General features: G+C 38.6%; 2 protein-coding genes across 2 annotated transcripts; one reads left to right on the forward strand and one right to left on the reverse strand.

Annotated features, from left to right (window-relative positions):
* The first annotated feature begins 99 nt into the window (after positions 1–99).
* Positions 100–16,729, forward strand: LOC144661111 (alpha-N-acetylgalactosaminidase-like). Its single transcript, XM_078521848.1, has 14 exons — positions 100–226; positions 2,114–2,183; positions 2,609–2,690; positions 4,200–4,292; positions 4,492–4,528; positions 5,019–5,083; positions 7,928–8,095; positions 9,479–9,538; positions 10,021–10,122; positions 10,959–11,033; positions 12,113–12,177; positions 13,165–13,222; positions 13,523–13,639; positions 15,514–16,729. Exons 1-14 carry the CDS (start codon positions 115–117, stop codon positions 15,655–15,657), a joined length of 1,248 nt encoding a protein of 415 aa, XP_078377974.1. The 5' UTR covers positions 100–114; the 3' UTR covers positions 15,658–16,729.
* Positions 16,730–17,682: 953 nt separating this feature from the next.
* LOC144654764 (kelch-like protein 26) lies at positions 17,683–21,508 on the reverse strand. The gene is made up of 2 exons (XM_078515023.1): positions 20,505–21,508; positions 17,683–19,656 (listed from the first exon to the last, which is right to left on the reverse strand). The coding sequence occupies exons 1-2, from the start codon at positions 21,330–21,332 to the stop codon at positions 18,595–18,597; spliced, it is 1,890 nt and encodes a 629-aa protein (XP_078371149.1). The 5' UTR covers positions 21,333–21,508; the 3' UTR covers positions 17,683–18,594.
* Between the last annotated feature and the right edge of the window lie 5,020 nt (positions 21,509–26,528).

Below are 26,528 nucleotides of genomic sequence, written 5' to 3' on the forward strand. Positions count from 1 at the left end.
CGTTGATTGGTCAAAATTTTCAGAATACTGAACGCTAATTGGCTGCTGTATTTTTCGCAGAGGTTACCGCTAGCCACGAAAATAGATATCACTGGCGCCGTTGTTAAAAAAAAAATGGCGCCGACCATGGCGCGAACGATGTTAATGAGGCTACTGTTTTGTTTTGCATTTCTGTTTTTATTTCCCACAAATGCCCTCGATAATGGTTTAGCCATCACTCCACCAAGTAAGTCACTAAGTATTTTCATTGTTTTTGCTTATTATTATTTATTTCATCGATTCATGATTTAATAATACCATGCAACATGATTTCTTTGGGTGGAATATTTTGCTGAATTATTCTATAGTACAGCTGTGTGTGCACGCGATTGACATTATTTTTACGTTAAATTCATTCTTATTTTAAGACTCCAAAAATGTAGTTTCAAAGACTAGAGACAGGCGATCGTACAAAATGCGTTGAAGCTGGTTGACGATCGCTAGCAGTGGTTCGTCAAAATGATCTGAAATTATTTGAGTTAAAATTCGCTTTTATTTTTAAAGGAAATTTATTTTTAGGCCACTGCACGCAGTCTTTAACTAGCAGAATGTTCAGTCGAAAATATACAGATTCATTGTATGTTTGTTTTTTCAGCAAAGGCAACTTTTCTTGATATAATTTTTTGTCAATGACAATAATTGCAACTGAACAAACTAACAAACAGTGAAAACATTGTGTTTGTTTCTCCCCCTGGGGACATTCCGTTTTTTATCTGCACCCCCTCCCCTAAGGCTGGTGGGTTTTTGCAAAGGGGGGTTCTGATTTTTTCTTCAAAGAAGCCGACAAAATTTGGACCCTTTGGAAATTGTTTTCAAAGGTGCCAACAAACAATCAACCCTTCAGATTTCATTTTTCAAAGGGCACTGACAAAAAATTGAGGGTTCGGATTCCTGCCATCCTTAAGGAGGGGAGGTGTGGATAAAAAATGGAACGTCCCCTGAGGAGGCAAGGCAAAGAAACTATGTTGTATGAGAATTACGTTTATCTCGTCTTTGAGTATACACTCTCCAGTGTTTGGTAGCTAGGCTTTCCACAAGTTGCTCGAGATTTCCCAAAAAGTTGCCCGTAATTTCTCAAAAAGTTGCTCAAAAGTTGCTCCAAAAATTCAAAAAAGTTGCTTCTGACAATAAAAGTTGCTCGAAAGTTGCTCCAAAAAAATCCAAAACGTTGCTTCTAATGAAGAGAATTTCTCTAAATATATGCTAATTTCCCTTTGAGGGTTAGATTCCTAAGCAGTTTTCTGCAATTTTACAGCAAAAAAGTATCTAAATAACATATTAAGGAGAAAACTTGTTAAATAACAAGGTTTTCTTTAATTGAGAAAAATCGCGAAGATATCGATGACGTCATGTTTGCTGACGGCAGAATGAGGCGAAAGTTGAAACGTCTTTAGATGTTCCTCGAAAATCCTCGGCAAACTTCGTAAATCTTCGGAAACGTTCGTATGCCCTTTGAACAACACTCGGATAATCTTCGGAGATCTTCGGTCTGGAAATTGCACAAAATGTAACAAGTTGCTCGAGAGGAAAAAAGTTGCTCGAAGGAGAAAAAGTTGCTCGAAATATTAAAAGTTGCCAAAAAGTTGCCGAGCAACTTGTGGAAAGCCCTAGTGTTTGGTGGATGACAAACCTAAAGAAAATCTGTTGCTATGTGATACTGGGACATTCCATTTATTTTTCACACCCCCCCACCCCCCCCCCCCCGTTGAAGGCATGATTCCGACAAGTGCCCTTTTCATAATTTAGATTCTGACACCCAAAATTTAGCTTCTGACATCCCCTATATTGGGTAAAATGGCGATTCCGACACCCCTGATATAGTTTTAAATTGCGATTCTGACACCCCTAATATTGGGTTAAATTGTGATTAAAATGTAAAATTGCGTTTCCGACACCCCTACTACATGGCGATTCTGACACCCATCATTTACTCTAAAATCCAGATTCTGACAGGTTCGGTTTAGACCCTATTGGAATATGCCTTCCACAGGGGAGGTTCGGATAAAAAATTGGAATGTCCCACTCAAATTTCTGTCAATAATTAAATTTATCATTATTCATGAATTTCTTTTAGTGGGATGGATGGCTTGGGAGAGATTCCGTTGTAACATAGACTGCAAAAATGATCCAGAGAACTGTGTCAGGTAATACATTCAGAACTGTTTTAAATGAGTAATTGTGTAGTTCCACAAAATATCCATACCCAGCACACACAAGGCCATTAAAAACTCAAATATGGCCTGAGAGTTGGCAGGTATATATTAACTAAGTAGGAAGGATAGATAGGAAAATTTTTGGCTTGAGGTTACAAGTTGCAAATGATCCACTAACAACCAAAATAATTGGGCTGAGAACAGTTATTTTATACACCTAAGTGTTTTCCATGTCAGCCAGAGCAGTAATTATCAGGATCTCTTTTAACAATTCCCTAACAAGGGTGACTGTTACACCTGTTTTACAATTGAAAGTTATTATTAAGTTCCTTATCTATTTATTGGATTGCATCATTGCAATGATTGTGCATTGTATATTAATGTGAATTTGTTTTTGTTTTTAAATTCTGAATCAGTGAAAAGCTGTTCATGCAGATGGCTGACCGTATTGCTGAAGATGGCTTTCAGAAGGCTGGGTATGAATATGTCTGTATTGATGTGAGTACTACAAATCAGGGATGTAGATTTAAGTCGGGAGCTGAGAAAAAAAACGTATCTGTTGCATGAATTTTTCTGCCCATGTAAGCTGGGAAACGGGGAAGTAGGTTTTCAAGATATTTTATTGACTATTACCCGCCTATGGCAATTAGAAATTTTCACCTGTTTAAAATCTGAGCTTCATCCCTGTACGAAGCCAGATCCTTTTGCCAACTGAAGCTTTATTTACTGTAGCTATAAAACTTTGTTGTAAGTCATGACTCTGATATCGTCGATTGCATCTACCTATACAGTGTGTACCTGTGAAAGCACACGCTAAAAACATGTTTTCACTTGACATCAAACGTCAGCGTTTCAGGTGTCAAACTTTGAAGTTTAGCAGACCGTAACAGCAACTTTCGCGCCAAAGTTCAACACATTCCAGTTTCAAAATGGCGGAAAGATTACGTACATGTAGATATAGAGACTTCTTCTGAGAAACCGATGCTGATCTGTGTCGATATGCATGTACACAGGTTCACTTGAATCATTTCTAGTGTAAAGTTTCGCCAGTGCAAAGTGTTTATAGTGAGTATTTGAGTGCAAAATTTTGTGTTACGGTCTGTTAAACTTCAATGTTTGACACCTGAAACACAGATGTTTGACGTCATTTGAAAACATGTTTTTAGCGTGTGAATTCACAGGTAGATGCAATCGATGGTACAATCATATGAGTGTGAGAGTGTGAGTGCAATTGAGGAATTGCACTTCAAGTGATATTTGAAAATTCTCTCAACATTGCAAGTGATTTCATGCACCCTTTTCAAAATTATTACAAGCCATGTTACAATTACTTGACTTCTTGAATGATCCTAAGGTTGTATTCTAAACAAATTTGTCACTGATACAACGGAAAAATACTTATTTCTTACACACATGATGCTTTCGAAATTGCTGATCCTAGTAGCTCAATTTTCCTTACATCTTTTGGCATTACCGTAAATGATCTAATAAACGCCCATTCTCAAATAAACGCCTCGTATCTAATAAACGCCTCCCCTGAAGTGTAAAGTTTGTATTAGACGCCCCTCTCTAATAAACGCCCCATGTCAATAGACGCTTCCCTCCAAGAATCACCTCAGAAACCAAGGAAATGCTCCATAGAGTAAAATCACACAATAAAGTTAGTTCTTTGCTTGACTCGGACATCCGGAAGAGGCCAGCAAAGCCAACATGGTTGACCCTGATGACGATAAAGGCGTCGATATCGAACTATGAACGGCATCTCTAGGCTTTGCATTAGCGCAGATTAGATTAATCTCCTACTCACCAACTCTGTTATGTATCTTACTCCACTAGAAAACTACCCATCCTTTTTGTTTTGTTGACGTTGTTACTGTTAAATTGAAATAAATGCCTCTCTCTAATAAACGCCTCATATCTATTTAAGACCCAAAAAAATTAATAGATGCCCCAGGCGGTTATTAGATCATTTAGGGTAATTTTATATTGCATTGATGCATATTTTAGGACTGCTGGGCTTCTCATAATCGCACATTAGAAGGTGACCTTCAACCAGATCCCAAGAGATTTCCAAGTGGAATTAAAAAGCTTGCTGATTATGTAAGTATAGTATTACATACTGAAAAGTATAATTATACAGTAAAATAATCCTCTTTTGCAAGCAGAACTTTAGATCCCCCTCTCCATTGTTTTTGAGCAGACATACCAGTCCTATGATTGTAAAACTTCCAATTCACGAATCTAGATAAATTTAAGAAATCTTGCTATTTTTTAATTGTGTGATTATTCTGTTAATCAGATTCACTCTAAAGGCCTTAAGTTTGGATTGTATGCAGGTAAATATCAGAATTATGTTACCATGGCAACTCACTCTTTTCCAGTCCCCAACAAATTGTTTTTAATATTTTAGAATTTTTCAGTCCGGAAAAATGAAACCCATTTAAGACGTCTGCGTAATCCATTCATATGCTTGCCAGATTATGCATGTAAAGCATTATTGACAAATACTGTACGCCCACTCTCAAATAAACACCTCGTATCTAATAAACGCCTCCCCTGACATGTAAAAATTGTATTAGACACCCCTCTCTAATAAACGCCCCGTGTCTAGATGCCCCCTGAGAATCGCCTGGAAAACTAAGGTTTGAGTTAATTTGTTACTCACACACTGTAAATGCACAAAGTCGTTAATATAATTAATCCACTGATCACTAATTAAGGGCTATCATTCATGTTTCCCTTATCATAATATGTTCAGCAAGTTTGTAAATTAAAAACAAAGCATTTACTTATAAAGCATACTTGCTGGCTCCTTAAATCACTCAGATTACGGCAGTTTCACCTGTGAGCGTTATCCAGGGAGTATAGATTACATCCAGCAGGATATGCAGGTATGCATCTCTTTCATGCATACAAGCGCGCGAGACAGGAGATGAACAATTCCCTCACCATCTGCTGCCGCCGACCCTCCCCCCCCTGGACCACAGGGAAAAGTGGGGAGGGGGGGGGGCGACCGGCGGGGGAGCGCACCAGGACAAGCAGGGAGCCCGAGACGGATGGAGACGCACACGCGACCGCGCACGGCCACGCGCGGCCGGGGGGAGCCCAGGCGGAGGCCGGGGGCGCGAGAGAGGGGCGCGGCGAGCGGGCCGGGAGCACCGGGAGCGATGCGACGCCCACGCCGCCGACGCTCCGACCGGGGGCGGGCCCAGATGTAGCTCGAGGACAAAGTGAGAGTTTTTTTTTTTGTTACCGTGGCTTAGAGAGCCCAGAATGTAGTTATGTTTTTGAACTTGAAGCTAGTCTAGAGGGGTAAAAGTGAAGGGTGAGTCTCGTTACCTGGACTCCTATGTTGGTGAGAAAATTGGGGAGGGGGTAGAAGGGGTGAGGGGAAAATGTAGAAAAGTGCGATGTCCAACACATTTGGCGCTCATTGTAGGCTCAACTGTCAGCCCTTGGGGAGGGAGGTAGGAGGGGGGAACTCCCATATGGATACTCATCAGAAAACTAATCTTGTTCCCAGATCTCGTGGGTGGACGAGCCGGAATGTGAGATCTGGTCAAGTAAGAAAATTTCATTTTTTTGATTGGCCGTTTCAAAACATGGCTGTCACAGTGCAAAAATTTGAACATGCGATGCGGCCCAAGGAAATTCAATGTCTGTTTTTTATGGAAATTATTAGATCGTGCACGCAGTCATAATATATACATTTTTGGGATGTTTTGTTGTTTACAGTCGGCCTCAAAAGTCAAGAAGTTTTCTTTTTAGTTCTTCATAGCATTATAAAGCTATTTCTAAGAATAACGATGGTTAACAATAGAGAATCCGCCATAAGAATATTTACGCTCGATTACGTGACCTGATCAAATTTGCATAAAATCTAGACATGTCTAGTCATTGCATTGCATCGCCGAATGAACAATTTTTTTAAAATCAAATAAATACTTTTACCCGCACTAAAGCTTTCACGATTGCCTTCTGCTTTATTCTTTAGTAAAATACTCTGCTAGATATTATTCCAGGAAAGACGAGAATGGTAAAAGCATTCGTTATTCATTTAGTTGAGCATTGGTTATTCATTAATGATTGCCATTTTCTTAGAATTGACTCGGGCATGCGTAATTGACTCACCTGCCACATTCCTGACAGGCAATCACGTGGTACTACAGGGGCGGATCCAGGATTTTTCAAAGGGGGGTGGCTGTTTACCAATATTTTTGTTTACTATTTTGTTAAAGCCCCAGATTTTTATGGGGGTGGGGGGAGGGGTATCAAGCTTTTAGACAGGATTTTGAAAGAAGTAGTACAACTTATTTCGAGCCTGAGGCCCATATTTCACGGGGCCGTAGGCTCCTTCCCCCTAGGGGGGTCTGGGGGCATGCCCCCTCAGAAAATTTTGAAAGTTGAAGCCTCTTAGACGTGATTTCCGCGATTTTAAGCAGCTTTAAACATCTTCCAATTAAGTTATTAAACCACTGTTTTTTCTTGATAATTTGTCAAACTATTATTTCCTCAACTTACCTTACCCTCCTAAATTATATTTGGGACAGAAACTCTAGTTCTTATGAACAGTGATTGAAATTTGAAGCTGACAAGCCACGAACTAACACGAAAGAACAGATATGCGTTGTTTTGCTTTTGAAAGCTAAAAGGAATGTAATTTCTTAAAATTATATGCACATGTTTTGTTACATTAAGCACAGAAGTTCGTAAAACAGGCTGTCGAAAATCTCCTATTTCGGAAAAGTGGCGGTCCTTAACTTGAACGGCCGCCTGGCTAAGGAAGGTGGGTGTTAACAAATATGTCAAATTTGCTTTATCTAAAAATATTGACGCTTTTTTCACCTTACCCAGTGTCATTGTCCTTATTTCTATTTTAATGTGTTTATTTTTATTTTTCTGGTGGATCAAGGGGGGTGGCTAGCCACCAAATCCACCCCCCCTGTATCCGCCCCTGTACTAATTGGATTTGACCAGATCTCGCCTTCCGGCTCGTCCACCCGCAAGATCTGGGAAGGAGATTATCAAATTAAAACTTTAAAGGAGACCAAACTGGGTGTGGCTCAAGCTTTTTCTACCTCTAAAAGATTCCAAATTTTCATACCTGACTGGTCAAGACCTTAACAAAGTTTTTCCCTCCTTTCTAGTTGGTTACAGCGGTCCGCACACACTTTCCTGTAAAAAAAATATTATTTCAGAAACACACTCAGTATGATTGCATTTTTTAGTTCTTCATGTGCAACCCAAAGCGAGACCTTGATGGTTTAAAATGTTGGTGTTTTGTCCTGAACACCCTAAGTGAGACTAAAATCTGTAATTTATATCCCTAAGCGAGAGTACAAGAATCCCTGTTTCTCTCTTTTAGCAGCCCCTCCCTTCTTGGGATTACCAGCCACAAATCTAGCCTAGAGACATTTTTATGATTTATTATGTAGTTAACTCTAATCCTCTCCCGTGGTGCCTCAATCTCTCCACCCAGGCGTATAAATAGGAACTGGTCAGCAAACTATTGCTGAGGGGGAGGGGGTAACCATACGATGGACTAGCATGCCATCCAGGGGGTAGCAGAAATACTCCTAGTAGCTTCATGCTAGAGACACAAGGATAAGCTCCGGCAAGATGGGCCACAAGGCTTGATGCAGACTTTACCTTTACCTAACTCTAATCCAGTTGAGAAATGACAGAAGGATGACACTGGTCACTAATACTATGTCTACTTTTAATTTCCTGTGCAGCTGTTTGCCGACTGGGGTGTGGACTACCTTAAGATGGATGGCTGTTTTGCTGATCCTCTTACATTTGATGAGGGCTATCCAATGGTGACAAGAGCATTAAATGAGTCTGGAAGACACATTGTGTTCTCTTGCAGCTGGCCAGCTTATCAAGTGTGGGGAGGAATGAGGGTAATTCCCCTTGCTGCTGACTACAACACATTTCTTTAAATGCTATTGTGAGAATTAGGCAGTACATCAACACAATAATATAACCACACTATAACACGTTAAACGGACTGTGTCACGGCTAAATTAAATTTATTGTATGACGTTTTACCAAATACTCGCTATGAAACTTAATGTTTGCAAAAAAATTACTTCTATGGATCTGAATAACAAAACCATGCCTTCACTACAACCAAATGTGTCACAAGCAAACAAGATTAACTTTGAAAACTGTTCAGCCCAACAATATTTCAAAAGCCCATATCGCAAACCGTTTCAATCTTTGTCGCTTTTGGCCATCTCTGCCTTCTTTTGTATTTTCAGGGAGTGTTATTGAAATGTTCCTACTGTTTCCGGAGGATATTTTTATATTTCAATCAACGAATTTGATGGTCATTTCCCATGCCTAAATTTAGCTAAGATCTGTGGCACAGCTAGTCCCTTAAATGTAATTGTAATTTATTTACCCACGGTAGAAAGAAGAGCTCAGGAGTAGCTCATTAAGAGGTGTACTTGCATCCAAGAACGAAATTATTGGAATTAAGAGTGTTGGTTTTTGTGGAGGGAGGAAAACTGGAGAACCTGGAGAAAAACCCCTTGGAGCAAGGACGAGAACTAACAACAAACTCAACCCATGTACGACAGCAGGCCTGGATCAAACTTGGCGTCTGCTGCATCTTCAGTGTTATGGTTAGCTGGGGATGTAAAAGAACCCACACACTTATCTTAAAGATTAGGGCATGGTGTTCCTGGTGTTTTAGTCTGGTCTTTGCCCATCATGCTGTGTACTTTGAAATCTCAGAGATATTAGCTAAACAAGCACTCTGAAATACGAGGGTAAAGAATGATGATATGAGGATGATGATGATTAGCTAACAAGACTCGAAATACGAGGGTAAAAAACATGATGATGATGATGATGAGGATGATGATGATACAGTATTAGCTAAACAAGCTACTCTGAAATACTGAGGGTAAAAAACATGTTGATGATGATGATGATGATGATGATGGCCACATTGGTCAGGGAGGTGAGCGCTCTCACAACTGTGCCACCCCTGCTCCCCAAAGCTAATTTAGTAATTACTTCTACACCAACTGATAAAATTTAACTGAAGTAAGCAATGAACATTATAGCCCAGTGAATCTCAGACAATCCAGGTCACTCGCAACTACGGCACTCTCTCCCTCCCTGACCGTGAGTAACCTGGACTGTCTGAGAATCAGGCTATCAACATTACTGAAGCAATGAAATGAGAATGAAGCGTGTACTGCACTGTGGTTCTATTCAAATATATTTAGTTAATAACACTCTTTGCAATTATTTGCTGTTATGTTTCTTTTTAGCCCAACTACCAGCTTATTGCAAAGCACTGCAATTTGTGGCGTAATTATAATGATATACAGGTGAGTTGAGACATCATATAAGAAATGATTTATTTCGTCATTTTGTCAGCTAATAATGCAATGAAATTGTGACAGATGGATACCTGCTTATTTGAAAAAAGGATTTTTTCAAACTTCAATAAAGAATTAATCAATCTGTCAGTCAGTCAGTCAGTCAGTCAGTGAAGTCAGTCAGTCTGTCTGTCAGTCTGTCTGTCAGTCAATCAGTCAGTCAGTGAGTCAATCAGTCTGTCTGTCAGTCAGTTGGTCGGTCAGTTGGTCGGTCAGTCAGGCAGTCAGTCTGTCTGTCTGTCAGTCGGTCAGTCGGTTGGTCAGTCAGTCTGGGCTTGTTGAGTTCTAGACAAGACACTGTAGTTGTTAACAGATCTCTCTCGAGAGCAACGTATAAAAATGGGTACCAGTGATTTGTTAGGCACTGTAACTTGAGGGTTTCACTGTTGGAAGCTAATTCATTGTTTTTTCCTGGCATTTCTTTTTTGAAGGACTCATGGTACAGTTTAATAAGGATTGTTGAATGGTATGGTGATCACCAGAGTGAAATGATACCATTTGCTGGGCCAGGACACTGGAATGACCCGGATCAGGTATGGTGGACCTTTAGAAAGTGATTGTTGTCTATGAATGTTCACAACATAGTGACCATCACATACTCAAACTTGGATGTCGTGATCACACAGAGTTCTATGTGAAGTTCCAAGTAAGGTCATGGCAATTCCAAGGGGAGGGGATATCAAAAGTCAATGTTTTTAAAAGAAAGTATGAAGCTTAACCATGGGAGGTGTTGTGGCCTAATGGTTAGAGCAGTGGACTCCAGATCGAACGGTCCGGTTTAGAGCCCTGGCTGGGGTTGCAGTGTGTTGTGTTCTTGGGCATTTAGACTCTTTACTCTCATATTGCCTCTCTCCACCCAGGTGTATAAATTATGGGTTAAGGCGAAAAAATGCTGGGGGTAACCCTGCGATGGATTAGCATCCCATCCAGGGGGAGTAAAAATATTCCAGTCCGCTTAATGCTATCAGAACCAGGACAAGCTCTTGCAGTACCGCCTGGGTATGGGCCACTTGACTCAAGGATTTTCTATTTCAAGGCATGAAGCTTTTTAAAACTGAAATTTTCAGAGGAGTGAGGGTAGTTGAAATAAAAAAAACCTTTCGGTGAGGGAGCAATGGAACAATGTCATACCAGTAACTGTTAGGCCACCGTGTCTTTACTGAATTAGCTGAGTCAGGGTTAAAAATTGCATTCTTATAATTTATTAATATTCTAGATCTGCTTGACTTGGAATAACATTTACCTGCTTGTTTCAACATTTAAACATCACTACCAATTATCAGTTGAATTCTAGTAAATGCAATAACCAATGAAAACTAATGACAAGTTTGAGATTTTTGGTTGACTGAATTGTTTTTTCTTTATTTAGCTGCTGATTGGTGATTTCAGTCTCAGCTATGAACAGTCCAAGTCACAGTTTGCTCTCTGGGCAATTCTAGCTGCGGTAAGTTGCAATTTGTGTTCATACCATTTATACATTTTACATGATTGTACTATTTTCTTACCAGTTTCCATATATAAATTACTTGTAGAACTAGCTGAGAGAACTTAAAAATTTAAATAAGTTCATCATCATTTACATTTGCCAAAAAATTAAAAACGTTTAATGTTTAGGAAAAATTATTAATACAGTCAACGCTCTCGTAAGCGGACACCAGTCGAAGCTCTCATAAGCGGACACCCTTGGGACGTGAAAAAATTGTCTGTAACTGGAGCTGGCTGCTTAAGAGAATGGTTCTCATAAGTGGCCATTAGAGGTGTAGGGGGATAGATGGCTGCTTATGGGAGCTTGCCCAGCTAGCAATAACCGGATGGACGCGGATGACGACAAAACAAACACTCAAATATGGAACTGTAATTACATAAACTGTAAAGTTGATTGAAAAAAACAAGATACAGACTGAGGTTGTTAATAGGATTTTCTTTGGGGTGTCCGCTTGCGGGAACTTAGAAACAAAGAAAAAGTCTACTTAAGTAGTATTCTCTGAAAGTGTCCACGGCCACGTACGGGAATGTCCACTTACGAGAATGTAAAAATACAGAGTTTGTATGGGAGATAAAACGGGGTTTCAAACAAGGTGGCCGTGAGTAGAGCTGTCCGCTTACAAGAGTGTCTGTTAAGAGAGCTTCGACTGTAGTGAACATCATGCACTTAGATTCTATTTAGGGTTAGACTTGCGTTTGGTCATTCTACATTCTACATGTTCCCTCTACTTGTCAGTAGAACCACAATTTGTTTACCAGTGATTGGGCATTTGTTTGAGACCATTTTTGTTGTGGCAACTGATAAATGTTTGTAGCACTGACCCATCAAAGTATAAGAGCTAGGAAGTGCTGGAAACTGTTTTAAGCCTTGTCAGTTAAGTTATATTGTCTCCACTTAAAATTATTTGTTTAAACTTAAGGTCCCCAGTCTCTTGTATTTTTGGGAGAAAAGCCAAGGATGAATGTGTTTGTGCATTTTTTTGCATTGTATCGTTAAAAAAAATAATGTTGAATTTTTTCAATGTTTACTTTTTATAGCCTCTTATGATGTCAAATGATCTACGTAACATTGCTCCATGGGCCAGAGAGATTTTAGTGAACAAGTAAGAAATTTTAAGATAGATAAAAAAAATTTAAGTCACTGACTGAGTTGTGTTGTGCTGGTCAGTATTTAATGGTCCTTTCATTTTTAGTGCAGAATGCACTATTGTGATGGTTTGTTGGGGCTGTCGTCCGCTAACCCGCTAGTGCGCTAACGTGTAAACTTTAATAGTCAATTAATTAATTAATTAATATTAATTAATTAATTATTCCTGTGGAGGGGGTTGGGGTGGGAGCACCTGACCATACCCCCCAAGTAAAACGTGAAGCACATCTACGTTACTTTTATATGAGGATCTCCAAGGTATATATTTGTTTCAGTAAAACCTTTGCTCTCCTTGTGGTACTACTCAACGTAATTTACACCAAACGCATGCGCAGATTAGTCTACGTTGTTTTCTGGAACTATCATGAACATCGCTTGTACTGCGTGTTTGCGGTAGGCTGCAGACTTCTTGGCGCCAAGTAAAAACCGCAAATTAATTAAATTAGATTTTGAGACTTTCACAGCGCTTTCGTAATTAGGTATGCAAAAACTTGCACCGGGATTTTCGGCGTGAACACCTGACAACCAGGAAACAAATATCCTAGCTGTACTGCGTTTTAAAAAACCTGTCGAAAAATATGTTTTTTGATTAGATTTGTTTCTTTAGTTTTTGAGAATCGTCTTTCGTGCAGTCTAAGCCGTAACTTAATTAAATTAAACAAATGTCATCGATGCCGCCGTAAAACAAACAAAAAACAAAAGTTTCATGTTATCGCATTTTCAAGGAAGACAAAAGTATTTTGTTACAAACGAACAAAAGTGTCGTGTTACGGTTGCAAAGATTAGCGTAAGGAACACCTGGGAAAGTAGCCTGTGAACAGTTTTTTTCCGAAAGTAAAATAAAGCAAATAAACACGAACATATATAAAACATCATACTTTCAATTGTTCCATATTGCATTCTGCACTTACCAAATCATCGAGATTTTCCATTTTTACAACAGAGAGGTGATAGATGTCAGTCAGGATAAATTGGGAAGGATGGGACGTCGAGTGTCTAAGGTAAGTTGAGCCTGAGTATATGGGCAGCGTTCAAAGGGGAAGGAAAAGGGAAATTCAAGTGCAAATTAAGCACAAGGCAGGGGGAGAGCGCGATATGCAATCAGAGAAGAGGGAAAGGCTTTTTCTTCTCTTAACATGGCTCACGCTTTGTGCTTGACTCCACTTTTCTTTCCCCTTTGAACGCTGGTCACACAGGCTGTGGTAAGTTAACTGAGCAAACAGGTGTGGTAGTTTATCGCATTACATTTTCCCAATGCCTTTGACAGTGGTGTATTTCAATGGATCTCTTGTTTGTTGCAGAGCTTCAGGGAGTTTACTGAGGTATGGTGTAGACCACTGCATGACGGATCAGTTGCTGTGGTTCTTTTCAGTCGCAGGACAGATCAGCCTTACCCCATTGAGGCTTTCTTCCATGATGTAAGTACTGCTGCTATGATCTCAAAGAAAATTAGGTTTTCAAATAAAAAGTTGTAAAATAATTATGCATTTTGGAAATTTGGAAGCATTTTTGAAGACTATACAAAACTTCAGACCTGCACTATGGAAAATAAACAGACTTGTTAACAAGAAGGTACAGTAATCACCCAGTCTTCAGTCTTTCAAGAACGCTATCAAAAAATTGTTTATCGAGTGTTTCTACTTGTACAGGCTTAAAGAGATGTGAAGGGCTTTTTTCTGGATCAAGAGGAATTTTCCAAGCGAAATAAGAAATAGGCAAAATTGTCACGAACGCTGAAATGCGATAAAATATGTAAAAATAAGTGACAAAATATTAATGAAGTTAAAAGGGGTTAAAAAAACTTAAAAATACAGAAACAATAAGAGTAATTAAAAAGAAAAAACCCCGACCTAAACAAATAGTTTTGCGCGGATGGAATCGCATTGTTTGTTCAGAGTTGGTTTCATTTCTTTTATAAAAAACATTTCATAAATAAGGCAGTCAAACTTGCTCTAACACTTCTTCAAAATTCTAAAAAACTGCGCAATGTCATCTGGGGCCATATCGTGTTGTTCCTTGAGGTGTTTGCCAATGGCCGATCCCTTGTGTTCTTCAATACGTTGGTGAAGATGTCGGCACGTGTATCCGACATACCCTGCATCGCACAGGTTACACTGAAAATTATAAACAACGCATTGTTGATTCACAAGGGGTGGCTTGTCTTCCCTCACTTTGATTTCATCCTTGATTTTCCGACTCGTGTACACGGGGCTGATGTCTACCTTGATCTTCCGGCTGAGGTCTCCAAGTTGTCAGCGGACCGAATTTGCAGATTTCTGGTCTTTGAAAGGCAGCACGATTCTGATTGGGTCTTGCTTCTCAAGATCGTTTTGTTGGGTAGGGGCACCCTCGGACACTTTAGACTCAATAAATTTACGGATGGTAGACTTTCATCAAGTTATTGTAGGAACGCCTCAGAAGTGACCTTTTCCCGTTTAGGCACCCAGAAGCACTTATACAGTCTACCAATCCGTAAATTTATTGAGTCTAAAGTGTCCGAGGGTGCCCCTACCCAACAAAACGATCTTGAGAAGCAAGACCCAATCAGAATCGTGCTGCCTTTCAAAGACCAGAAATCTGCAAATTCGGTCCGCAGACAACTTGGAGACCTCAGCCGAAAGATCAAGGTAGACATCAGCCCCGTGTACACGAGTTGGAAAATCAAGGATGAAATCAAAGTGAGGGAAGACAAGCCACCCCTTGTGAATCAACAATGCGTTGTGTATAATTTTCAGTGTAACCTGTGCGATGCAGGGTATGTCGGATACACGTGCCGACATCTTCACCAACGTATTGAAGAACACAAGGGATCGGCCATTGGCAAACACCTCAAGGAACAACACGATATGGCCCCAGATGACATTGCGCAGTTTTTTAGAATTTTGAAGAAGTGTCAGAGCAAGTTTGACTGCCTTATTTATGAAATGTGTTTTATAAAAGAAATGAAACCAACTCTGAACAAACAATGCGATTCCATCCGCGCAAAACTATTTGTTTAGGTCGGGGTTTTTTCTTTTTAATTACTCTTATTGTTTCTGTATTTTTAAGTTTTTTTAACCCCTTTTAACTTCATTAATATTTTGTCACTTATTTTTACATATTTTATCGCATTTCAGCGTTCGTGACAATTTTGCCTATTTTACTATTTTAATATATTTATGCTAATTTTATATTTTTATTCGCACTTGAAAATGTCGTGATTTTATATCGCTAAATTTCATAACAAAATCTATATCCAAGAAACTACTTATCAGAAATAAGAAACAATGTAAAATTGTTTTGATTCTTGTAGGTTGGTCTATCGACATTGATGGCGAAGGCACGAGACCTTTTTGAGCACAAAGATCTTGGGATATTCAAGAAAAGCTTCAAGGCCAAAGTTAACCCCAGTGGGGTAGTAATGGTCAAATTGTCTCCTGTGCATTATGAGTTGTGATGTGGTTTGGCTGTTCTGGCAGTCATCAAATTGATGATATTTAAATAATGTATTTAAGTAGTCCATTTCACCATAAGATTGATATTCAATGGGTGTGGAAAGTTATTCAGAATTGCTTTAATCCATTCAATCTTACAGTCGTACAATCTTGAAATGGTCTTAAATTTTAGCAGTCATCTTGAAACGTCCTTGAATTTGGTTAAGTCCTTGAAAAGTGCTTGATTTCTTCATCAGGTCCTTGAATCAGGGCTTCTTGCCCTTTTGTGTTAAATAAAATCATTTTGGTGGTCATGAATGACTCCTTACAGTAAATACAAAAAAAAACTTGCAAAAATGCTGGTATAAAACATGAACGTATCCTTAGCTTGAAAACAAATTAATTTTTTTTTTTGTCCTGAAGAAGTCCTTGAAAACGAAGCCCTTGAAGTTTGTTTGCCTGAAGTTGTACGAACCATCTTATTTGGTTTTGCTTGTACTGCAAATAGCAACTTGTTCAATCATGCTGGTGCTGGTTATGTGTGGTACAATGTATTTGCTTTGTGTTTTTATTGTTTTGTTTACATTTGTTATGATTGGCCATTGTGTTGACTGGTTCACTCAATTGAAAACTTTCTTATTGGCTTTGTAATGGTAAAAGCTTGTGTAGGTGTAAATAATTAGTATTGGTAATCAAATGGTGACAAGTGAAATTAGGACATAATTTCACGCGCGTTTTGTCCAAATTCAAATAATTTCCCGAGCCTTCAGGCGAGGGAAATTATTAGAATTTGGACAAAATGCAAGTGAAATTATTTTCTAATTTCACAAGTATACCATTTGATTACATTGTAATATCATACGTGACAAATTACGCTTGCAATCGTAGGTGTTTTTGACTGGTACATTGCATCGCAAACTCTGGGCTTTGAAAAGTTGAAAGAATACATTTTGCTTAAGTTCGCATTTTGCTTAAGCTTTTTAAAAAACATCTTTTATTCCGGACGCCATCTTGCCGCTAACTACGTTGCCATGGCAATTTTATAATTTCACATGTGAAATTATAAATTTACGCTGAAATTTCGCGCGAAAATTAAGGAGTAATTTGTCAGCTATGATATTAGGACATTTACTTTTACTCATTCCTCTTTCTGCATGTCAATCCACACATAAGGCAGCAGTAGGTAAAATAACAATTTTTGTAATTTTAATAATTTTCAACTTGTAATACAGGGAAAGGCTTAAAGTTAAATTAATTTTTTTAAACTAGAAAAATATACACATCAACTATTTTAAGTAATCTACATAACATTTTGATCTCAATTTATTGTAAATAGTCTTTTTTTCTTCATTTTACATAATAGATTTTTATTATACAGTAGTTTAAAAGGAGAAAAGATTAGTTAAAAAACCAACAACTTTACTATGTATAGGTTATATTCCAGCAATGTTTTTTTTTTTAATATAATAATGTAGATAGGATCTTGACTGTAAACATTTCTTTATATGCTTCAGTCCTGGGCTAAAAAGTCTGATGCAAGTATTAGCATGTCTGTAACAATAGTTTACTAATGGATTTTTTTGTCCGATAAAAAACCTGTTATCTTTACATCCTGGAGGGAATCTTATATGAAATTGATGGGGATGCTTGTGGAAAGATTAGAGAATCCTACTAAATAGAAAAAAATCCATTTTTGGAGTGTGACCATAAACATCTGTCCCAGAAACTTCTGGACAAAAAAAATACAACTAATTAAAAATAATGTAACATCCATCTCAGAAACACTAGTTCCTATTTATTTGCAGCTTAATTTAATAAACCTATGATTTCATGTTATAACTATTGGAAGAAATTTAAAGTAGAGCACATCCATTAGTGGTACCAATAATTTATAAAACACATGGCATTTTCTACCCAGAGTCAACAAGCATACACATGAATCAATGCCATATATATGGAGAAACACCTTAGCTGGAGAAAGAAATCATAATAAAAACAACTCTCTATTTAACTTCAATGTTGAAAAAACTTAAATAAAAATCATTATTAAAGGACTAGTATTTTATCAATTTCTTCAGTATCAGAACAACCTTTGTTACTAGAACATCACCTAAAGGGGCAGTGTCACCATAATTTAGTGCTTCTTGAAAATACAATGGTGTAGGTGTTCATTGAAAATCCACTAATGGTGGCCTGGCATAATTTGCTAAAAGGTACTGTACTAAAAATGAAAATTGTCAAAAAGTGGTTTGGCTACAGATGGATAGGGCAGCAGTGGTCTGAAACTTTGAAAAAGTTGAGCCGACGTTTTCAAGTTTGACAGTGTTACTTAGAAGAAAATCAATTATAAACCACTGATTACATTTATTCACTCCTTGTAGAATAATTTTATGCCTTTCTTTGTTGTTCAAAGGTTATGTTGTTGATCAGTGAGTGCACCCTCATAATTCTATCATAGTTTACACGAAAACTTATAGGAATTCTCCTGATACTGTCCCTTTAAGAATAACTATAAAATATTGTGTTGTTCCAGAAAATATCCACACCTCTTCTGTGGAAGTTTTATGGTTTACTTTAAATCCCCCACCCCTCTTGAAATTCCAGTTGTGCTCCATACTTTCCTTTAAATGTTTGACTTTTAATTGAACCCCCGCCCTCATCCCCTCGGAATTGGGATGACATGTTAAATGAAAAAAAATCACTTTTTTTCATCAAATGAACTTTGAACTTTGGAAAACGAATTAGTTTGTGATCTTACCTGAACTACTGGTAATTTGACTAGCTGCCTACTGCATGAAACAATCACTTATAACAGCATACGATTAGAGATATACACCTTAGAAAAAAACACATAAGTACACATACCAAAATCTTTAATGGTTTGTTAGTCAGTTTTACTTTCACCTTGCTCTGTTTTACTTTGCTTTTTGCGGCCTTATGCCCAAGACAGGGTGAAGGGATCAAGGTCTTCTCTTTACAGGCAGATAACTCAAGACTGTTCCACTACTTACTTTCCCTAAATTTTCCCATTCATTTAAAGAAACATGACAAGTCTTCTTTAGACTTCCCCCAAAGGACAGTGGAAAACTTATACCAGTGTCAAATCTTATTCCAGTGTTAATTCTTGTACCAGTGTCAATCTCCTCCGGGGTGATCCTAATCCCACTGTCAATTGGAAATTTGTTGATGATAAAATACACCCTCCCTTCTATTTCCACTGCACCAAGGTTGTTTGGGGGAATATGTTTTTGTTCAACAACAGACCAAGTGTTGTTTTCCTCGTTATACACTTCAACAGGTGCAGGGTCACCACGTAGATTATTAAGACCATCCACAGACATTTTCCCCCCAGCGACACAGAGTTTGTTTTTGACAACAAAAAGACTTGATCCAAAGTGAGGCTTGCAGGTTGAAGCTTTTTGTTCCCATTTATTCTTTGTTGGATCAAAACAATGCACTACAGCTGGTTTAGTTACCCAGCAAATTTTCCTCCCATTGTGTTCATATCTAATATATCCATGAATTACATATATTTTGGATTTCAAAACCGCTGCTGATACAGTACTTAACTTATGTTCATTAGAACTACTTGGTTTTGAAAAAGAAAAATTACCTCCACTAGCCCTATACTGCTGATCATGAGTTGCAATTCTTTCCAAGAAACTCAAGTTACCTTCACAATTTTGCCAATTGTTATTGGTCAAACTGTATCTTTGAGGCGGATTGGATTCACTGATTGCATAAATGTAGTCATCGACAGAACATAGGCAGTCGATCTGGTGGTTGGACTTCAGAAAAGGGGGAAGTATATCCCATGAGTCATTAACTATGTCATAACGGTAAATAACAAAGTGATTAGACTGGTTCTGTGCAGCTACATACAAGTAATTACCAACATATTCTGCACAGAAGCATGCTTGATTTTGGTCATTTGCTTGTGCCATGGACGGCAATGGTTTCCATGTTTTGGTCACAACATCTAAGTACTGCATCTGAGTATTAGGGAGAATGGCAACAGGAATCTGGAACAAGATTTACAAGAGAGGTAAAAAGGTAAGGTAAGGTAGCTGTCATGTATTAACGTCAGTGCATTTGGAACATACGCTTTCAAAAGGGGGCAATTGTTTTGTTGGGCCATCATGTTTCTCATGTGTCTGGTTTCCTCATCAAAGTGAACCCTTTTTTAACCCATTAAAATAATGGTCTCTTGGTATTAACAGTACCTTTCTCGCAATTTAACATGTCTGTAAGATATTGAGCTGAGCCATGCATGTTCAAAGTCGTGTTCTAAATAAAAAAGGCTGTAATTCTATCACCATCTAAAACTGTGAAGAGCCTTAAAGCAGGACATGTTCTAGAATTCCACTACTGCAGGGTTCTACTGTAATGATTGATTTTTTCACTCCTGCAATTACAATAACTGAGGGGAAGGTAGCGGAGCGGGGGTGGGTGCTGTCATAAAGCCACCAAACTAATTTTTGCATTCATGAATCACCAAAAACAAAAAAATCTGTTTTTATGAAATATAAATAATAATAATAATGACAACAACAATAATAATAATAAGACAATATACATACCCTTTTCATCGACACATCCCCGTTTTCTCCATCCTCGGAGACCCAGGGGCAGTTTGTGGGGGCGGGGGAAAGTCTATACGGGCGAAAAAAAAAATCGGCGAAGAAAAGTCAAGAACGAAAAAGTTCCCCCCTATATTTATCATTCCGGGAAAGGTTTTCCCTCTCTCTATGGAAAAAAGGAACGCCTGATCGCAGGTTAACCTCCCCCTATCTACACCTGCAACCCCCTAGGACCCCCTAGCTCCCATAAGAGTGTCAGGTCTCTCTTTATGAGCTGCATTCTCTCTTACCGGGTTCATTGATCGTGGTTTGGCTTTCTCTGAAGCAAAGAAGAAGTTACGAGAAGGCATGTTGTTGTAGATTAACGCTCGATACACCAGCATGTGAATTTCTTGATCTCGCTGCATCTCCACCGTATCAAGTTCTTCAATTACAACCCTGATGTCCACCAGCCCCAGACGAACAGTTCCGAGAACTTTGGCTGCAACTGCCATCCTCTCTTCCTTCTTGTGTTTAATCCACTGCATCACTGATTTGAAGACGAACGTTTCCGAAGGTGCACTGAGGTTATCTCGGCTCAGGAGGCTGAATAATTGGTCTGCGCCAACATTGGTCAGGAATTCTCCACTTTCGCAAACATCCTTGTACTTGGATGCTATTTCGTGCTCCGCTGCCTCTTGCAGATCTCTCAGACCGTGCCTATCGGCAACTGTACACAGCAGACAGTAGTTGTGCAGGTCAAGTCGATGCTGGACAAATTCTTTTTTCAAGAAATCACAGCACTGTTGAACAACACTTGTGACTTGAAGATGATCAGCGGCGGCAAGAACTTCAAACACGTTTTCCTCGTTGACCTGAAGATCTCCAGTGTAGATGGAATCCATTACGATCTTAAAATTACTTGGAGAGATGCTTTCGTCTTTCAGTTCGATTACTTCCTGGTTCGACTCCTTCATTCCATCTGTAAACATGGCGTGGAAATAATCGCTATTCGCAGCGAGCACAATGCGATGAGCTGGAAAAACGTCTTCACTCACTTGTAAACGAACGTCGATGAATTTACCTTCGTCTCGAAACTGAGCACATTTGGAGAGAAGAATTTCAGAATGGGCAACCATTTTGCATTGCTAATGCGATTTCAAGGAGTTTACTCTGAAAGTGAAACAGAAATCTGATCTTCGCGTGATCACGTGATCGCGTGACCAAAGATTTGCCGCCGTCACGCGAATAACCGATCGGAGCACGACAAACGTCACAAAGAAAGTCGTAATGTTTAAAAAAGTTCCATTTTAAGTCGAGCCAAACTGGACCAAAAATATCAAGAAAGGAATGGCTATTAAAAGAAAATTCTCTTGAGTATCACAAAAGGTGTAGGAGGGTGTGCTGTAGCATGCGAAACGTCAAGAAAATTTTAGATTCTTTTTCAAACCATACGTAGTCCATGTGTTATCAGTTTGTTGCCATTGTTTTTATTTTATTTCCTGTCAAATTGAAATGGCCAAGGAACAAGAGTGTTTATGATGTAGCTTCTTAAATACAATAAATTTAGTTGTACCTTTCCAAGCAGCCAAAAGTGGATTAAGTATTTTTGACTTATTTTCTATAGGTGGGGTCTTTACTTTTTAAAACTCTTTATTTTTCAGTCAAGCAGGAGCAGGATTCCATGGGCTAGGCTCCTGCTGGGAGCCTATGGAATACTGTAAAGTTCAACGCTGTAAAGTTCAATCTGTAAAACTAAACTAAACGTTCCGGTAGTGAAATCTTCGGTCTAGAAAATGCTCAGTTGCTAGAACGGAAAAAAAGTTCCTCCAAATGTGAAAACCTGTCGAGTATTTTTGGGACAGTCTTAGCACCCCCCCCCCCCCCCCACCCACGTTCCAAAACGCTCCGCCGCCTCTGTTTCATGAAATGAATCAATACGAGAACAGCATCGGAAGAATAAAATGAGAATGAGATCCTTTCAGTATACATGTTGCGCGTGTGCCATGACGTGACGGACTACATTCTTGTGGTCGCGAGGGACTGGTAGCTCGTGACTTGCAGTGTCTTTCGAGCAAAAATGGCGTATTGTTTGACTCGAGAACTACTGTTAATTGTTTTTCTAATATATACCATTGCAAACTTTCATCGTTGTGGAATCTCTAAACATTAGTTCAGCTCGAACACCACAAACTAAGTCACTAACATGGCTAAAAATAAATGATGATGATCAGTGTAGTTTTTGTGCGGTTAAATCACATTTTGTTTCTCGCCCGACTTGCGTCCCGTCACATGACACTCGGATGGTAAAAGTATTACTTCTGCTGTTCGTTTCCTTTACCCTCCCTTAAGTTTCTCCTTTACTCTTCGGATCCCTGCAGGTCAAGACAAAAACACTGAACGAACTGTTGAATTTTGTTATTCTTATTACCACTTATAAAACCACAGGTGACCAAAGCGAACTATAAGAGTTTGTATGGATTTAGTAAAATTGAGCGTACTATGAGCGTTTGTATGGATTTGAAAATCCCGGGGAAAATAAGTTGAAAATATCTGAAATATCTCCTTTTCCCCTTTGAGAAGCTGCAATAAAGCTTGAATCCTCACATGGTGTCCTTATTTTGTCTTTCTAGAGGGGGAAGGGACAGGAGAGTAAATCTTCCTCCTCCCTACTTTTTGCGCCAATTTCTCCCTCCTCCCTATTTTTTTAACCAAAATTTCTCCCTCCTCCCCATTTTTTTAACCAAAATTTCTCCCTCCTCCCTAATTTTTTGGCAATTTCTCCCTCCTCCCTATTCTGCACCTCCCCCCTCTTTCTAGTGCATAATTTTGTACTCGTTTGGACACGTTCGTGCAACATTGTTGCTCCTGGGCATGTGTACAGTGCACTTGTTCGAATTGCTATTTCAAAGCGTCATCCAACATGTTGCAACAGGGTAACCAAACGTATGCAACACGTTCTGCACAACAATAATGCGCTGATTAATGATAGATAACAGGCATTAACCAATCACAACGCGGGCAGTAGCTTGGTTATGGTATAATTAATATACGACAATCTTGTTCCAGAGGCCGTGATCCTTCTGGTCTGCGCCAGGGATCGGGACCTCCTGGTCTAGTCTGAAAGCCCGCCGAAAACACGGCCAAATCTGATTGGCTGTGAGAAACTTGATCATTTAATCGATAATCTCCGGCGCACGCGCACAACCAGGAAATGCCTGGTTCCGGTTTTGGATTCAAAGCCGTTGAAGCTGGTCAAGGGGAACGTAGGTTCTAGGAACAAGATTGAAAGACGATAAAAACAACTGTCACACTGAGTCATCATGCGTTTAAAAGATGAATTTATTAATGTCACTACAATTTTCGATTCAATGGAATGTATTTTTCAACCCTTTTTTTGCAGTGTTCTTAATACTCTAATGCTAACGTTTAAGGAAATTAATTGTCGTTATCGATAAGTACCTTGTAAGGAAGACCGCGCTCAGAGCCATACTTCTATTTAACAATTAGACTACGAGCCCGAGTTTTTTTTATGAGCGAACAGTCAACGAGGCGCATTAGTAGAAACTCTAAAGGACTGTAGTCCAAAACCTACAATTTTATGTACTTTAAAGCTTAAAATCAAGAATATTTTGACCTTATAATAACAACGCGCACGCGATTGTGTTCTTAGTATTTAACAATTAGACTACGAGCCCGAGTTTTCTATGAGCAAATAGTCAACGAGGCGCAGCCGAGTTGACTATCGCTCATAGAAAACGAGGGCGAGTAGTCTAATTGTTTTAGTAGAAATTCTAAAGGATTGCAGTCCAAAACCTACAAAATTGTGCACTTTGAAGACAAAAATCAAGAAAAATTATCGCTTAAAGAGCTACGCGAGCGCGCGACTGTTTTCTATCGGCGATTATAGTTCACCACTAAATTTTCTCCGATTCTGATTGGTTTAAATTGAACACGTGACGCGATAGTGCCCGTCCGCCGGAGGGCACTATCAGCCCATAGTGCCCTCCCGTGAAAAATGCCCGGATCGATAGTGCCCGCCCGTGACTGTTTTTTGTAAACAAGCTGCCTACAGACAAAAAAACCCAACCAAATTCACTGCATTTAGTGGGTTTCTCGTCTGGTTTTGTTTCGTTTGTTAAATTTCGGCTTTCAATTGAGTTTTTTATCCTCAAAAGTAAAAATAATTCACGATGCTTGTTTTTGTATGTGCGCGCGGAAGAAAATTTAGTGGTGAACAATAAAGACAATAGAGTGTTTCTGTCTCGGAACTATCGGTCTGATAGTTGCCCCTTGGAAATTTGATGTTCTTAAAACTAGCATATTTGCCCTCGAAGCTTCGCTTCTCGGGCTAATATTTGTTTTAAGAACATCAAATTTCCGCGGGGCAACTATCAGCCAATAGTTCCTCGACAGAAACACTCTATTGTTAAAATAGAAATCAGTGGGAGAACCAATCAGATTCGCGGATTTCCAATAGAACACAGCTGAGTTTCTACTAACAGTTATTTAACAATTATTCCACGAGCGCGATCAATAAGCGCGAGTGAAATAATTGTTTTATTTTAAAAACGCTCAAAGAATTGCAATATTTGAGCTCCCTAATTATTCACGCGCTTTTACCATATGTGTGGTCAATGGTATCATGAGATCATATACCATTGCCTGTTAACCAATCAAAATGCAGGAATTGTAATATACCATTGCTAGTTTTTAATAATAGAAAACAATGAGACAACCAATCAGACTGTTTGTGGATTTCCAATACAACACGGATGAGTTTCCTTTAAAACTCGATAGAAACACGGAACATGTTTTCTATTTCTTAACACTTTCCCGTACGATTCTTTTGGACCTGGACAAACAATTAGGAAGAATCCACGTGATGGCGGATTTCCAAAACGACATGGATGGATGTGTAGTGAAAATTGCCTTTAAGCAGTGAATTCTCTATTACACGTACAAACATTTCATTGAATATGTTAATGATAACGCATAAACAACTCTGTTTTATTCCATGCACTGTCAGTATAGCTAATATACATGTCCTCTTGTCTTTACAGTGTCCTTATAAAACTTAGCCCTAAATCATGACTATAGAGCGGCTTAGCTTTCACTTGAGTGTCGAAAGAAATTCGCGTTTGCTATGGTTTTACATTACTACGCTTAGTCACTGATTTAAAAAAACTTGCGTCACTTTCTCGACCAGCTCATCATCATTCACATGTTAGAAGTATTTAATAAGTTTTTTAATTTCTTATATTCAATTTTACATTATTTTTGTCGACAACAATGAGTTAAAATTCGACTTTTTACATCTTCTATTTTTAACTTTCACTTTTTAACCATTTTTATCACATATGTTATTTATTTTATGCAGGGTCCCACTGAAAACCACCTTTTTGTGACGTGGGCTCCCTGTTAAAATATCTTTATTATTGTAAAACCAAAACCAATTCATGATTTATTCGTTTGTACACATTTTCCCCCGCTTCACGCCGGCAACATGCAGATTGGTTCAATGGATTTCTGCGTCACCTGATGTTTTTAACCGTGTATAAAGAAATGTAATAAATAAATAAATAAATAAATAAATAAATAAATAAATAAATGAATAAATGAAACTCGCTCTATGCAGCGCTACAGACTTAACGTTATTTCACTGTTCAACTATATTGTTAACCTTGGAAAAGTTAATTGTCAAAGTAACTTTAAACGAAATGTTTTCTACTTACAGTTACACTTTAAATTAAAAAAAAACACGCATTAAACTTCAACTGAAAAGCAGTTGTGATTGATTGTCAGTTCTTTAGCTCTATATTGCACTAATAACTCTTACTATATACATCTCCAATTCCATGTCTACCAAGGTTACAAAACGTCCTCCACACGGGGGGCTGGGCAACAATAGGGTCCTAAAGGCTGGTTCTCATATGATCGCCCCGATCGTCTCTGTCGCCTCGTCGCTTCAAAAGAGGGTTCCCAATAGGGTTTTCGGATCCCACCATCCCGGCTAAAATTTTACCTCAATCCCGTAATCTCGAAGGTTTTTATCGGCTTATCCCGATCCCGACCATTTATTGTTTATTCAAAAACTCATTAATAATTCATAAGCCCATCAACCTATCAACTGGTCGATAATACGTCACGTGGATCGACTTTATATTGATAAAACCTCTTCCTTATTAGTATGCGGTGTTTTATCAGATATTAAGTCTCTGCACGTGATCTATGAATATTAATTAACAATACATCAACTGAAAAAAAACAAATGGTGGTGAATATTTAATGTTCTTTACACACGCAGTACATTTACTTTTGTACAAAATTAATAG

This window comes from Oculina patagonica, chromosome 1 (genome assembly GCF_052425735.1).
Source record: "Oculina patagonica isolate OP01 chromosome 1, crgOcupat, whole genome shotgun sequence".
Taxonomy (NCBI): domain Eukaryota; kingdom Metazoa; phylum Cnidaria; class Anthozoa; order Scleractinia; family Oculinidae; genus Oculina; species Oculina patagonica.

What these genes read in the sequence shown, in the direction of transcription:
- LOC144661111 (XM_078521848.1), top strand. Translation starts at nt 115, where the DNA reads ATGGCGCCGACCATGGCGCGAACGATGTTAATGAGGCTACTGTTTTGT. An exon ending in TTAAAAAGCTTGCTGATTAT is followed by an intron (nt 4,293 to 4,491) that starts GTAAGTATAGTA and finishes TCTGTTAATCAG; the next exon opens with ATTCACTCTAAAGGCCTTAA. An exon ending in TCTGGGCAATTCTAGCTGCG is followed by an intron (nt 11,034 to 12,112) that starts GTAAGTTGCAAT and finishes TACTTTTTATAG; the next exon opens with CCTCTTATGATGTCAAATGA.
- LOC144654764 (XM_078515023.1), bottom strand. Translation starts at nt 21,332, where the DNA reads ATGGTTGCCCATTCTGAAATTCTTCTCTCCAAATGTGCTCAGTTTCGA. An exon ending in AACCACGATCAATGAACCCG is followed by an intron (nt 19,657 to 20,504) that starts GTAAGAGAGAAT and finishes ATCTTGTTCCAG; the next exon opens with ATTCCTGTTGCCATTCTCCC.